This window comes from Osmerus mordax, chromosome 16 (genome assembly GCF_038355195.1).
Source record: "Osmerus mordax isolate fOsmMor3 chromosome 16, fOsmMor3.pri, whole genome shotgun sequence".
Lineage (NCBI taxonomy): Eukaryota > Metazoa > Chordata > Actinopteri > Osmeriformes > Osmeridae > Osmerus > Osmerus mordax.
The window spans coordinates 8,333,466-8,347,594 of record NC_090065.1 but is presented as its reverse complement, the minus strand read 5'-3'; the positions used below and the strand labels follow the sequence as shown (position 1 = coordinate 8,347,594).

At 42.1% G+C, this 14,129-nt stretch overlaps 1 protein-coding gene across 1 annotated transcript in view; it reads left to right on the top strand.

Annotated features, from left to right (window-relative positions):
• Positions 1–14,129, top strand: part of LOC136958886 (piezo-type mechanosensitive ion channel component 2) — a 39,998-nt gene that overhangs the window by 1,772 nt on the left and 24,097 nt on the right. The window contains exons 2-7 of the mRNA XM_067253012.1: positions 3,041–3,136; positions 5,919–6,044; positions 9,628–9,670; positions 12,439–12,604; positions 13,275–13,530; positions 13,700–13,913. Of these exons, the coding sequence (XP_067109113.1) occupies positions 3,041–3,136; positions 5,919–6,044; positions 9,628–9,670; positions 12,439–12,604; positions 13,275–13,530; positions 13,700–13,913 (901 nt within the window). The remainder of the gene's footprint in view (positions 1–3,040; positions 3,137–5,918; positions 6,045–9,627; positions 9,671–12,438; positions 12,605–13,274; positions 13,531–13,699; positions 13,914–14,129) is intronic.

Here is a 14,129-nt window from a genome sequence, read left to right as displayed (position 1 = left end):
CACCTCTATTGAGAAGCAGAGGTCTGCCTGGCCCATGTGTACACAGTGATAGCCCTATAACCACATTCAACCTGAATTTGTCTGATGAAATATGTGGCGAATACTGGAATATGACCCTTGTGTCCGGATAAATGAGCATCCAGTTATTACACATAGATAAGGGGGGCCTATGATGAGCAGCAATGTGGGTCTAATATCCAGTAGGGGGGACATACATTGGACTTCATCTCATTTTTATGCTTTTCTTCTGGAGCTTTGCATCTTGTTCAAATAGTTTGAGCAGTGAAGAGCTATCTAATGTCAAATATTTCCTGTGATGGAGACATTGAGAGCCCAGCTGGTGGCAGCAGGTTGATGTTGAGGATGACTGGCTGGAATACTGACTGTCCGGATTATTGTCTGGCTGACTGGCTGACTGTTTGCCTTTGCCGACTGTTGTGCTGGCAGGGTGGCTTGGCTGGTGTCAAATGATGTGCACATGAATGTCTCCCAAGTGTGGATCACTGGTCCATGTAGATCCACTATGCTGGTATGGCTTCTAGTATCTCGCTTCACCGACTCTAATTCTCTGTGCTATCTCTACATTATATGGCACCATTGGATTTAGCTCCAGACAACGATTTTATTAAAAAGGTAAATCTCTTCAGGGCAGTTAGTAAAGCCAAGTGTAACCTCTATTGTGGTGGTTATAGGACTTTCAGCTGTTATCGCTTTCCTGGTCAGCCCGACCTTGCTTCTTCCCATCTGTTATCATAACATTTATACTCCCACACCACATTTTTAAATCAGCTTGACTGGTTTTCGATTCCAGATTTAGTGTCTTTCTTTCCAATTTTGGAGAGCTGGTTTTTCGTCTGCTGTAATAATAAGGTTTGTCTTTTAAAGACAAAGACTTGATTCACGGGTGAAAAGGGACTTTTCAGTAGTCCAGTGTCTCAGAAACACTGGGGTTTATTTTAATTCCTTGTGTATGAATCCTTAGATCATGACTCATGAAACCAAATGGTCAGACCAGACTGTGGTAGTGTCTGTCTGGGTGGTATTGTGGACTACCAGAAGGAGATAGAAAAAGACTATGAAACATCCAGAGGATGAATAATGGGGGAAACACAGACATGTTACGAGACAGGCTCTGAACAGCCCTGGGACACACGCCCAGCCAGGCTGTGAACAGCCCTGGGACACACACCCAGCCAGGCTGTGAACAGCCCTGGGACACACACCCAGCCAGGCTGTGAACAGCCCTGGGACACACGCCCAGCCAGGCTGTGAACAGCCCTGGGACACACGCCCAGCCAGGCTCTGAACAGCCCTGGGACACACACCCAGCCAGGCTGTGAACAGCCCTGGGACACACACCCAGCCAGGCTGTGAACAGCCCTGGGACACACACCCAGCCAGGCTGTGAACAGCCCTGGGACACACGCCCAGCCAGGCTGTGAACAGCCCTGGGACACACACCCAGCCAGGCTGTGAACAGCCCTGGGACACACGCCCAGCCAGGCTCTGAACAGCCCTGGGACACACACCCAGCCAGGCTGTGAACAGCCCTGGGACACACACCCAGCCAGGCTGTGAACAGCCCTGGGACACACGCCCAGCCAGGCTGTGAACAGCCCTGGGACACACGCCCAGCCAGGCTCTGAACAGCCCTGGGACACACACCCAGCCAGGCTGTGAACAGCCCTGGGACACACGCCCAGCCAGGCTGTGAACAGCCCTGGGACACACGCCCAGCCAGGCTGTGAACAGCCCTGGGACACACACCCAGCCACGTCTCTACGTTTCCCTAATTGACCAGCTTTTGTAGTTTGTATTGGCCTGTGTACAGTAAGCATGGAGAGGGAGAGAAAGAGAAAGAGAGACAGAGGAAGAGAGAGGAAGAGAGAGAGAGAGACAGATTGAGAGAGAGATTGTGAGAGAGTGAGGGAGATAAAGAGAGAGAGGTACAGTAGGTTTAGGCCCTATATACCAGCAAGATAAACATACAGGGAGGCAAGTGTGTAAAGTATGGACTGTGCAATGACAAGTATACAGTATACATCATTTTCAGCAGTTAAGTGTAGCTTTTCGGAAGTCCAAGTCCGCTTATTTTTTATATGGCCTGTATCCCAAACAGCTGGTAAAACTATGTTCACATTTCTATAAACATACTATACTGTTCACTCTCTCTCATAGGGTTTTAGTAATTTATATCCTTATGTAGCGTAAATATGTCATATTTAGGACTGCCTGGTAATTAGTAATGCTGGTCTCCATTATCTGCTAAAAGGGACAGAATGACATACATGTAAAGTTAAATAGATCAATTAACATTTTGTTAGTCATGTGTCCACTTAAAAGGACTAAATGTCTTTCAACAAGATGTTAAGCTACAAAGAGAATGTTAAAGTCCCGGGAGAATCGACTGCAGAAGCTTGACCAAAATACACTTTAGACCAATGCACTCAGTACGGCAAGATGAGAGTCTGTGATCAACACCTTGCCTCAGGCAGGTAGAACCACCGGACGCCACTCTTTAGACTTACCGTTTTGCTCATCCTGGTGTTTGAGTGCAATTCATCCTCTTTGAACAGCAAAAGGTTAGCTTTCCTCTCGAGTTACAGGGTAAAGGTGGTTGTTTTTCACAGTTGAGAAAACGGAGGGCGGCTGTCTACATAACTGTTATAACTAAACAGTGAAAGGCTCTCACACAAGACTGCACTGTAGCTGCATTGCAGGCATCTTATTCAACAGCCTTTAGCCACAGCCTGTACTGTATGAATTCTATTTATTGACATAATAAATCTCTATTAATTGTTACCTTGCACAACACTGGCACTGAAAGATGTTTGGCCTATATTGCACATGTTGATGTGATTCAGCAGTTATTATGTTTTAAAATCTAAAATCAATATTAATTGTAATCTCAATACTTGTCAAATAAGTGTAATTGTAAGCAGGATTAATGAATTGCAGTTGTGTACTTTTTTGTACGATATTGTTTTGTTTGTTTGTTGATTTGAATTGTTGATGAACCAGTGTTTTGTTGTGTCTACAGCTTGCTTCTTCAGGTACAACGGCCTGTCCTTTGTCTACCTCATCTATCTCCTGCTCATTCCGCTCTTCGCAGAACCTACGAGCACAACCATGCAGGGTAATTCCGCTCACTAATTCTTACTTAAGTGTCACATATTCAATGGTGCAACGTTAATAATCACTTTGTTCTAGAAAGCTTTCCTATTTTTGAATAGCCACTGGTTCTCGGTAATGTAATTGTTTTTTCCTATATGTCAGTGACATCTCAAGCGTCGATGAGGATAAGGCCTTGCTGAGGGTATTTTCAGAAATAGTTTAGAGCAGCTACGTTGAGTTCTGAACTTCGCCACTGATATTGAGTTGTTGTAGTCTAAGCTAGAAATATGGCCTAATAATTAGTACAATGGAAATGTCCAAATCAGGAGTCGGTTGGTAATTGATCTGTTTCAAATATGTATCCGATACATAAAGTATATAAGTATAATAAGGACAGGCAGGTGGTAGTTTTTATTTCTCAGCACTCTGGATATTGGAGTAACCTCATAGAGCCCTCACAACAACACTTGAGGGAAGGTCAGACTCAGCGACCCTACGAAGGTCACCAGTCTGTCTACCTGTGGTTGTGGTTGGGAAGAGTTGAGCCAGGAGAGGATTCTGACTCGCCAGGCACTTCCTTCACCACAAGCAGTTAACAGAAGGAATCTCACCTCGCGTCGCCTAAACACTTCTTCTTTAGTAGACCACATGTTGTCTTTAATAATACATCAAGCGATATAGGTGCATCCAGCGAGGGAGCTGTCTCTGTCAGTCTCCTGCACATAGAACAGGAAATAAAGGAGAAGAGGGAGAGTCCTGAGAGTGGAACACTTACACTCTCATCAATAGTTAAATAGAGTAAAGTACATTCTGTCACGGATAGCAGTTCACTTCACTTTATCAGTTTGATATAGTGATGCTTTAGCACTTTTATTCTGAGGAACCACACAGCTATTTAGACCAAATTTTACTATAAGATATTATATGTTTCATTTATTTAGGTTCCCACAGCCCTTAGACAACTGTTTTAATCCAGGAGTCACCACATAACATAGGAGGTGTAGATGTTGGACTTGGTTGGTTTACAGTTGCTGATATTTCTATAGCCACGGCACACATTGTTTAGTCTGTGTAAACAAATAAAACTGAAGGATGAAAAAGATGAATGGCCGCAGGCGTAGGATGGTATTTGATCTCGTCATTCTTTTTTCAGTGGGCAGCTAGTCAGAACATGTACCATCTGTCTGTCTCCCCGATGGTCTGTTCTGGGAGTCTGACAAAGGATAGAAGGATATAACAAAATACACTTCATGACCACATCTATAGACTAACTTACAAATTACATTAAGTAGTACAATGCTACCTAAAATTCTGTGTTTTGGCATTTGAAGGATGAAGATTCTGTCCAAATTGCTGTTAATGAAGCATTGTTTATGTATTTTGAAACAGAGGCCACACATACTTTTAGCAGTTGTGATTCATATTTTACCATTGTTTTAACAACATCTCTGTGTACCTGTTGTGTGTCTGCTTAACTATTGTTTAGAGTACTGTACATTTTCTAACCTCTTATATATGTAAATAGGGATTCAAATAAGAAGATCAGAGGCATAATCTCCAGGTGGTGCTTTAGGACAGTTTGGATGATACTGTGGGATTGAAGCTAAACGTTTTTTTAATGGACCAGAACTCTTACGGGCAGTTGAACCTCTAATGCCTTCATGAAAATGTCTGTCTGCTATTTTATACTGTATCTCCTTTGCAGAGGAAGTATTCTAGCAAACCCCCAAATGTATATCCTGTAGACGGTACAGTACATTAACATTTAATTGTAATATTTAGTTTATCAAGTTTGATTGGTTTCTCGGAAATCATAAGAATGATTAGTCTATGTTTCTAACTTCGTAGTTTTATATCTTTCGTGACTATCTCAGGATAAAACTGTTTGTAAAACTGGTACATTTGCATGCTGTTTTAAATGCCCCAAGTTGGAAGTCAGTGAAACAATAAAAGAATTCTGAAATATTATGAGGAGGAAAGAAGGGAACATAGCCAGAGTAGGGGCATTGTCCAGAGCTTAAGGACCCATCTGGACCCTGCAGCTCACAAACAGCCTCTCCAACCCAGCATTAACAAGCATTCTTATTCCTCCTTATTACTGTCTGGGGAAATACTATAGGAGATTAGCACAAATTGTTTTCACTTCAAAGTTTAATAAGTCTGGCATGAATTGCTGTTGTTGAGCATTTGATAAGGTTAGCATATGATGACCTGCTGCTCCATGCTAGCGCAGCTAGAGCCTCCCACTATGGCCAGGATATGGTTCTGTGCCATCGTGAAGTCTTGCTGTAAGTGTTCCTTGCAAGGATGTAGTAAAGTTAACGAGGCTAAGGGCGGGAACAGTGGAGTTGTTGTCCCATCACAAAGCACTAAATGTCCATCCGACCAAACTTTGTTTTTGAATGTCCCCTTGAAAATTAAGATACAATAACATACTGAAGCCTCTTTAATTCTCTTACGCCTGCCACTTTTGATCAAACAAAGTGTCTGTGTTTTATATAAATGAGTGGGCCCTGAGGATGAGAGTGCTATTCTCCTTGCTTAAAGGGGGTCCTTAATCCTACTGAATCGAATTATCACCATAACAACTCCTGAAATTATCCCAAATACCTGTAGGTGTGCAATAAAAGCCCATGTGTTGAGCAGCTGTGAGCGCTTCTCAATCTGCTGATTCCGCTCTCATCCTCCTCATTCAGGACAACGGAGGTCCAAACAGCTTGAAAAACACTACATTTCTTAACCCCCCCCTGTGTTGAAGTTCTAACTCCTTGTTTGTTTGTTTGTTTGTTTGTTTGTTTCTCCAGGCCACACCGGGCGTCTGCTCATGTCGCTGTGTTTCACAAGTATGACATTCCTACTTTTTCACATCATCTATCAGATCACCGTCAACAGCCTGCTGGCAGCCAACTCCATCGACCCTGGCTTCAATTGTGAGTTAAAAACGACACTCACCACTTCTGTACTGTATGTTGAAATGTAGTGGAATATGAAAACAATGCATGTATTGTGCTCCCAATGTTCTTTTCCACAATATAAATAACATTGATATGCAATGACTTCAGCACAGCATCAAAAGAGCTTCTCTTTCAAAAAGAGGAGCTCTGTGTACCAGCGTCATCCCTACTATGTTGACAGCTCATGTTCATTCTTGGGTCCCATTCATCACAGACGTGGATTCCTAACTGAACCCTGACCTGTAGAAAAGGTGTAGCAGAGTTGGCAAGCAGCTCTCTGGTCTCAGGGGGAGTTTCCAGTAGTTGTGAAGTCAGGATATGCCTTCTACAAGAGAGCGGTACACTGAATAGAACAACCAAACCTTTGTAGAAATATCCTTTAATTTAAAGGGTTAAACCGTGTGATCAACAGCATGTGCTAATTGTTTCTTTTATACTGTCCCTAGATTGGTAGAAGAATTTGTATAAACTTAATAACTTTCAGGCCACTTGGAAGGTGTGATTAATGGCCCTGTGTTGCTCATGAAATTATATATCAAACTATCAAACTCTGTCTCGTCTAGACAGGGCAGATCTTGACCCCTGTGTTGTAATGATTTCGTCATTTTAATAGAGGCTGAATAAATGTTCCAGGATGCGGACACGAGGACGGACACACAGCCAACCTTTGTGATAGTAAAATAATTCCATATCTCTAGGAACAAACACCACAAACACTAACCAGAACATATAAGTTAACTATTTTAAATAAGATCAATGAAGTATTTATTACAGGCTACTGGGTTAACAGGATAAAGACTATTTTAGTAAATGGATGTGGATTGTTATTGTTGTATTGTCGACAAAGTGGAAATTCCTTTTCACATTTTTCTGTGTATGCCTTAAAACAACACTTCAGTTTATGTTGGGTGATACATCATCCTCTCCTCTCAGCACGTTTATGCTAGCACGCAGCTCTGCAGTTTAAAATAGAAGGAATAGCTCGAATGTCTGGCGTCTTTTTTAATTATGTGCATTGTGCATCATTTAACAAGGCTACTCAGCATATTTTAACTGCCTTTGAATCCCATGTTTTATGAGAGGTATTGGGTATTTGTTCTTATATACAGAAGCAGATCTGAACAAATGAACAGGTGTGTCTATGTGTATTACATTATTGTAGATGAGAAAATACAGAACATTTCATAAAAGCACTGTAAGCAACACAGAATCTTACTGTTTGTGTTTAAATGAACTGACAGTACATTTTAATAAGGCCCCTTTTTATAGTTTCATTGATTCTACCATACATCCAAACTGGCTGCCTAGAAAATTTGCTGTGGATACTTTAAACTAAGTCGCAATTGTGTGTTTACTATCTCCCAAAGGAATAGTGAGTTGTATTTAGAATTCTGTTCTATTTTCCTGTCTGCTCCCCCATTCCATATGGAGTTATTTTTGGTTCAGATTGTACACACAGGATGTCTTACATTACCGTCCGGATCACTATTACGCTGTCTGGCGTCTCAGGAGAATCTCAAGCACTGTCACTCCTGGGTCTCTATCTGATCTCCGACCCCCTTCACACCCTTTCCTTTTGGATGACCAAATATAAACAAGATCCCCTCCTCCCCCATGCCCCCACCTCATTCTGAGGCAGTTAAGCTGATAATATATACCATTTCCTCTCTGTCTGTATTCGCCAGAGCCAAATAAGCCATTAGAGCTGTAAACCGAGTTAAGCATGAATGGGCTAACTCTCTCAGAAAGCTACCATCTCAGCTAAGTCTTTAGATGAGCCGGGTCAAGTTGGCCCTCTTGTCTCCACTTACGTCCTGCCTCAGTGCCCTAACTTCATGCTGACATTTACAACACTGCAGAACTCTAGGAACACAAAAAAAAGTTTCTCAAATATTACTTATCATTCCCATTTGCAGATAGTCAACCAGATTAAAGTGACTTTGTTGAAGGTGTCCATAGCAAATGATCTGTCTTTGTGGAAAGGGCAGCCAGTACTTAAAAAAGACAGAGGAAAGGAATAAACAATGAAACTCAATGAAATAGGGCAGAATTATTCATAAGACACATCAGGGGGCACAAAGAACATAGCTTTGATGATGTTGAAATAAAGTTGTAGGACAAGTACTTTTATATTCGTAAACGATTTACTATAACCTGGCCTACTACCTGATAGTCACATGCACACGTTCATTGTGTTATTCCTGGCCTCCATTCATCACCCCCTCACCTTCCCATCATACCCAGTATGGCATGGCTCTCCAGGGTGTCTCTGCTAAATCAGTTCACTTTCTACATAAGCTCAACATTATATCTGAAATAGGTAAGTCATGTCCTCCACTGAAGGTCTAACATTATTGACTGCCCAAAATTATCTGGTCCCCTAGAGTCACTAGCACATTTACAACAATGGCTTGATCAGCGTGTTATTTTACAGTACACAAGTGCAGGGAGAGCTATAGACTGCTCATGCACCTGTAGGCTGCGTTTGGGCTGGGTGAAGTTAGGTGTTTCAAATGTTTGGACATGGGCATTCCTAAAATAACTCTCTAGCCCAGGGATGTTTCAGCGACTTGATGTTTTCTTTTTGAAGACATTCCTTCATTCATTATTCTGAACCACACAAGAAGACTGTTTTTGGTTTGAGACAAGAATAGCCCAGCCATTAATTTTGAAAAGCCCTGTTACTATACACTAAACTCTGGCATTATCTTACTGTTACTGTTACTGCTACTGTTACAGATTGTATACAGTGTTGCGGAAGCCATAGACTCTTTTCCAGTTACCTGTGGTTGTTAGCAGTGATGATCAATGCTTTAACAAACAAATCTTAACTTATTGTATCTGCCTGTCCTACATTGATCCACTTTTATGGGAATTTAGAAGATTTATTAGGTAGGTATGAGAAAAGGCTGAGATGTGTTTCTTAAAACAATATTCTGTATGAACTGGAAGGTTTTACTCTTGTTGGGACATGTTCTAGCAGCATTATATAGTATAAATAGAGGTTGATTGGATGAAGTGATGATGAATGTTAGTGTCAAGTTCAGCTTGTATCAACCTTTTCGAATGACATTGAAAACAGCCTCCATCAGTGGAGCAATTCAACGCCTAATAAATTGCTGGCCTAACAAACTGCCAAAACACACCGCCATATTGATTTGTCATTCGCTTAGATTCTCAAGTCGAAGAGTGATGCTATGCTTTCCTTGGCACTGGAACAAAAGCCAAATCAGCAATGGGTTGGGAGAATAGAATACCTGGAAATGAATCTCTTAACATTGGAATGACGTTCAGGAACACTATGACCAATGAAGTTGTAAGGTCTATTGTCCATATCCATTATATGGTTGTATTTTGTCATCACTTTAGTCTAGTGTTAAAACTCTATAGTTGTCTGAAGGTTGCTGTCATAGTTCCTTAAAGAAATAAATGTTTTTGGCAAGACTATCAGTAACAGCTCTCATTTATAATACTGAAATATTATGGTAAAAACATGTAATTCTTTATGTCATTTGAAGTGAATGGTATATAATACAAAGTTGTTTTTGTTTATTTTCAGGTTCCATGTGGGAGAAATCCATAAGACAAATTGGCTTTGAGAGGTATGGAAAACTGTCTCTGTGTGTTTCTGTCTTATATTTATGAATGAAATAGATAACAATAGATATGTTGGATTTTTCCATTCGATAATTTGATCAAAGCTATGGATAATATTTTGGATCTGAACAAGACAACAAAGGTTTGCGTTGAACAGAGCATCATCTCTGTTACAAAGAGGATGTCTGCAAAATGAATTCCCCCGCGGCTACAGTATCAGGCAGCTTGAAATATAGAACTGTGGATTTTGGTCAATTGAGCATGAAGGCTTTCCCCAGCAGAGCAATTCTGAGCCTTCGCCATTTCCAGGGACTGATGAGTCTCACCCGAGTGCTCATGGGTAGATACAAGCAAAGTCAGCGCTGCAGTGTAACTGCCCAGATGACAGAAACAATGTTTCTCTTGTGTGAAGCAGTAGCTCCAAACTCACAAAGAAATCACTTGCAACACTGCAAAACGATACTCTCGGACCGGGGAGCTTACAGGATCATAGTATGGATGCGTATCATAAATGTTTTACTAATCACAAAATGTACTTTGTTCGGAATCACATATTCCTTTGTCACATGTTCACAACCTTTTGTGGATGACGAGCAAAGGAAAATTGCATGAATGTCTCAACAATAGTCTACCTCTCCAACATGCACTAAATCTTCATCCCACAATAACATTAAACACCACTTATGCATGGCTGTCTTCTGACAACAACGTGAAATGCTCCCAACCTGTCCCCTGTCAACATGCGGTTTCCTTGATGAATGCTCAACCTGATTACGTCTGATAATTTGCCGACAGACAACATTTTCAAAGCCTTTCCCGCCATATCTGTCCACTCTCCTCTTGGAGATCCTATTAGATGTGGTTTCCGAAGTACAGGAATGTACAAACTCACCGACTCTCTGACGTTTCCAGGACTTTGAGGCCTTGCCTGGATAGCGAACTCTGAGTGGCAAAAGCTAAGCCTTATCCAATTTGTCCTCTCAATTTACTTGTCTGCTTTGAGGGGCCCATTTATCATAACAGCTGTGCACTGTGACCTGATGCCTCTCCTTCCTCCATCCTGTGAGACATATTATTTTCGGAATGGCTGCCATGGTCTGAGTGTGATGATTCTGAAGAGAGGCTTTAATGCGGCTATTTGTGAAAGCTTCAAATATAGATCTTTGTAACCGAAAACTGTTGTCTTGTTGCAGGCCATTTATAGTAGAAGTTTTCTTGCTCTCTTACTATGGAGAGAGTCAGTGGTTTTGATTATTTTATGAATCACTGTCTTTTAGAAAGTGGGGACAGGCCCTGTCACTTGCTATAACGTTGCTGTAAAACCCCAGTGAGGGGGGGGGGGGGGGGGATAAGGGTTAAGTAATGTCTGTTTGGCCTGGAATTGGGTGTTTCCATCTCTTTCTTCCATTTTTGAGAGAAACAACTTGAGGTTCAGAACAATAAAGCAGCCGCTGTATGGAAACGAGCAGGCTTGATTGGGTTCATCTAGCCTGCAGGAGCCAAGGAGCAGGCCATTCATCTGAGTGTGCATTTTCCATTGTGTTGATTAGCTCTTGGTTTTCAACTTGTTAACTTTTATGAGGATGATATATATCCACACAGGGCCAAACCAGGACGTGCTTGGGTGCTGAAAGTCTTTTGAAGGCAGGCGGTTGTTAAAGGCACCTCTTTTTGACTCTATAACCTGTACGACAGCACAGCTTTGTTTATTGTAACAAAAAAAACTGCTTTTGACTCACTTCGCCATGAAAAGACAACACTTTTGCAGAAAACAGGATGTAATGAAAATGCTGTAAAACAAGTTTAAACTCCACATTTGTTATTTTAAAATCAAATCTGTCATTAGTTTCAAGGGGAAATTGTATTCCCTGTGATTTCATGTGAAATCAAACTCCTTTGCTTCTTATAGCACATCATAAACCCTGGATTTAATTATTTCAAACATGTTACCACTGCAGCTGGCTTGGCAAATATTTATACTGTTGGTGAACTTCTGTGAGTGCTGTTGGTGAACCTCTCTGCCCAACCAAAGTATCTCACTGCTGTGTAGTCCATGCAATGTCCAAACACTTTGTATGAACATGCACAATAGAAAAATTCAAGCTGACCTATTTAAGATCATTTATAAAGGACGGCTGCTATAGAACATTTACACACATCTGGCCAATATTTATAAAAGATGATCTGCAATATAATAAACTCACTATTACTCAAAAATTATCTGTGAATTGTTATTTTAAAGTAGTGTGTTAACATCCAGCTGTCCATTTGACCGAGTAAAATGTGTTCAGGCCAGATAAACAAAGATAATGACGGAATTATCCTGTCTTAATAAACATGTTTTGCAAAGTTCCAGTTTCATTGTTGCATTTAAATACCTCTTTTCATCATAGTTGTTACAGTGTTGTTTTGATGGATTTTCACATTTAATGAGATTATATTTACTATGGGGCAAGTCTAATTTAATTACTGGGTGGAACTCCCTATAAAACCTGACTACTGAAGCAAACAACAAAAGTTCAAGGAACATTCACATCCAATAAACTGAAATACAACTTGATTCCCAGGCACCAACAGGTGGTTGTACACCTACAGTAACAGGAGGCTCAGAATCTTATTCTATTTAGTAGCTTTGGGTCAAAGGTTTGTGATGTCAGTGACATTCACTGACAACATCTTTGCAAACTGTAGTTGCTGTACCCTGAGTTCAAATAAAAAGCTCCTATATTGCCAGGCTGTAACCCAGTGCCCTGTCTATTGCTCTCTGTTCTAGTGTGGTCGGGGCTGATGCAGGGAATGGCATCCGTGTGTTCATCCCTGACATTGGGATGTTCATGGCTGGTCTGGCCACCTGGCTGCTGTGTCGCAGTCTGGTACAGCAGAAGAGGCCTCCTGAGGAAATGGCCCAGGACAACGCAGAATACGAACCTGAGGACCAGGTGGGTCACTAACCGCACAGAGATGTGTTTACTCCAGAAGCATTTTAGTAGAACTATGTTTCTTTGTCTCTGTGTACAGCTGCAACTGTGTTTAGCTGTCTCGCTCTCTTTCCCCACACACACTCCCCACATACTCTCTTTTGTCTATCTCTCTTTTTACTGCATGGCAGGCAGTGTTCCATGGCTTATCTCCAGCTCCAAACTCTCCCATGGTTCATAAAAGTTGGGGAGCGTAGAATACGAGTTTAGGAAAGAGTTCCCTGTGAGCGTTCTTTGGAGTGGTGAGGAGTTGGAGCTCCGCCCCCCCCCCCACCCATGGCACATTCTATCCTTTCTTTATGACTCGGTATTAATAAAATTCAGAGTATGCCAATCAGACCTTAACAGATGGTAAGTCCACACGAATAGATCTTATAAGGAATCACCAAAGCCTTTTTTTTTTGTAATTTGCTAACCGGAATAGATGGTTCATCTCAAGTAATTTAAGGTATTATCATGTGTTTACAAAATCTACTGACAACATTCAGGTGTTGACAGGAAAACTGATTGATTTACCAGTGCAGCACTGTGGGTTCAGAACCATGGACAGCTCTTTTCATCATCCTTCCACAACCTCTTCAGCTTTGACTGACTTTCTGTTCATGTTCTGTTTTTATTCCGTTTCCCCAAGGAGGAAGAGGAGAAGCTGAGCCTGGAAGACAACGTCTTGTTTGAGGAAGACTTTGAGGCGGGGTACGAGGCAGAGGAAGAGGACGAGGAGTGCGGGGAGGGGGAGGAAGAGGAGGACGAAGAGGAGGTCGAGGAGAGCACCAAGATGAAGATCCTGCGCCGCGTGGCGGGAATGGCGTCCAAAGTGAAGGAAATCATCGGCAACCTGATCACCACAGCAGGGAAAGTGGTCGTCACTATCCTGCTCGGCTTGACAGGTCTGTGTTTCGCTGATCTGGCGTCAGAACCTTTTCCGGTGGTTTTACAACCGTCATTTACAGGACATTTCCTCCGACATCTCTCCAATCATTCAGGACGTCACCAGCTATGTCCTCTGCCTCTCCGTCCTACACATTGTGCCTCCCCTGTACCTCTGTGTGTTCCCAGGTATCATGCTCCCCTCGCTGACCTCAGCAGTCTACTTCTTTGTCTTCCTGGGCCTGTGCACCTGGTGGTCCTTCTGCAAGACGTTCGACACGCTCATATTCAGCTGCATGTGCGTGCTCATGGCCATCTTCAGTGCCGGACACCTCATCGTGCTCTACCTTTACCAGTTCCAGTTCTTCCAGGAGGTCATTCCTCCACGGGACAGCTTCATCAGGTCAGACCGAGAGGAAACAGGCAACAGTAGAGCGGGAGATTCCAGAGTAGTTTTCATGTGCAACTTAGAGAAACAAACCTGCTTTTGACGGCTTGTTTGGTGCTATCAACAGTGGTACACGTCAGGCCTTCTGCCTTCACTCGTCACATTTGCTTGCGTGAAGTGCATTATGCATTTACGTTGAACCTATGCAGTTGCTGTTCAGTATACGCAAAT